The following is a 1,252-nucleotide window of genomic DNA, read 5'->3' as shown; positions in this document are numbered from 1 at the left end:
GCATCGCCGCTCGCCGCGGCGGGGGCGCGGGGAGCCCGCACCTACCTGTGGCGTCGGGCACGGGGCTGCATGGGGGCAGCCCCGGAGAACAACACATCGCATTCAAAATTTTCAGCTTGTGCATCGGAAACGTATGAGTTTGTGGAAAGCTTGTTTGAAGTCTTCGTTAGACATAGTATAGATGATGGGGTTGATGAGGGAGTTGAGATATCCAAGCCACGTGAAAAAGTCAAAGATGGCCATGTGGAACCAGCAAGCGCCCTTGCAAATAGGCAACACCAGGCTGATGATGAAAAAGGGCAGCCAACAGACGATGAAGGCTCCTAAAATAATCCCTAAAGTCTTTGTAGCCTTCCGCTCTCTAGCGGCCGTGAGCTTCTTTTTCTCCAGCAGGGCATCCGAGACCTTCACCTTCACCTGGTTCATGTACACGGGAGAGCCCGTTTCGCTGGATCCCTCGGGGGCCTTGGAGTTTATGGACGTGACGGAGGAGGACGACCCCGGGGAGTCTGTGATTAACTGCGCCCGCGTTAGTCTTTTACCTGCTTTCTTTGGCGTCTGCTTCAAAATCCGCGATCTGGCTTCCACGTAGATCCTCCCGTAGAGGGCTATCAGCAGCAGAGTGGGGAAGTAGAAGGCTCCCACCGTGGAGTACACGGTGTAGAGGACGTGGTCTGTGTTCACCACACAGTGGGAGGCTTCCTCGGCCTTCGCCTGCCGCCAAAACAAAGGGGGCATGGAGATGCAGATGGAGAAGACCCACACCAGCGCGATCATGCCCGCTGCCCGCTTGGGAGTCCGTTTCGTGGAGTACTCGACGGCGTCGGTGATCGCCCAGTAGCGGTCCAGGGCGATGACACAGAGGTGCAGGATGGACGCCGTGCAACAGGTGATGTCCGAGGACAGCCAGATATCGCAGACGATCTGGCCCAGCGTCCACTTGCCGGTCACAGTGTACATGGTGCTGATGGGCATGACGAGGATGGAGACGAGGAGGTCGGTGACGGCCAGCGAGGCGATGAGATAGTTGGCCGGCGTGTGGAGTTTCCTCGTCTGGTAGACCGTGGCGATGACAAAGGCGTTGGAGAGCACCGTGGCCAGGGTGACGAGCGCCAGGACGACGGCGAGCACGATCTTCCCGGAGAGGGGGGTGGCATCTTGGTAGATCCCTTCCTCGCCGCTGCAGTTTCGGCCGTGGTAAGAGTCGTTGGCGGGGAGCAGCGGCGCCTGGCAGGGGCCGGCCGGCTCCATC

The 1,252-nt window shown here is 59.2% G+C and overlaps 1 protein-coding gene across 1 annotated transcript in view; it reads right to left on the bottom strand.

Moving 5' to 3' along the window:
* HTR1B (5-hydroxytryptamine receptor 1B) overlaps positions 1 to 1,251 on the bottom strand; it is a 3,138-nt gene extending 1,887 nt beyond the window's left edge. Inside the window, exon 1 of the mRNA XM_009646079.2 lies at positions 46 to 1,251. Coding sequence (XP_009644374.1) covers positions 112 to 1,251 — 1,140 coding nt within the window. The 3' untranslated portion in view covers positions 46 to 111. The remainder of the gene's footprint in view (positions 1 to 45) is intronic.
* Position 1,252: the final 1 nt, after the last annotated feature.

This window comes from Egretta garzetta, unplaced genomic scaffold (assembly GCF_000687185.1).
Source record: "Egretta garzetta isolate BGI_Z169 unplaced genomic scaffold, ASM68718v1 scaffold9, whole genome shotgun sequence".
Taxonomy (NCBI): domain Eukaryota; kingdom Metazoa; phylum Chordata; class Aves; order Pelecaniformes; family Ardeidae; genus Egretta; species Egretta garzetta.
This window is presented reverse-complemented; position numbering and strand designations above follow the sequence as displayed.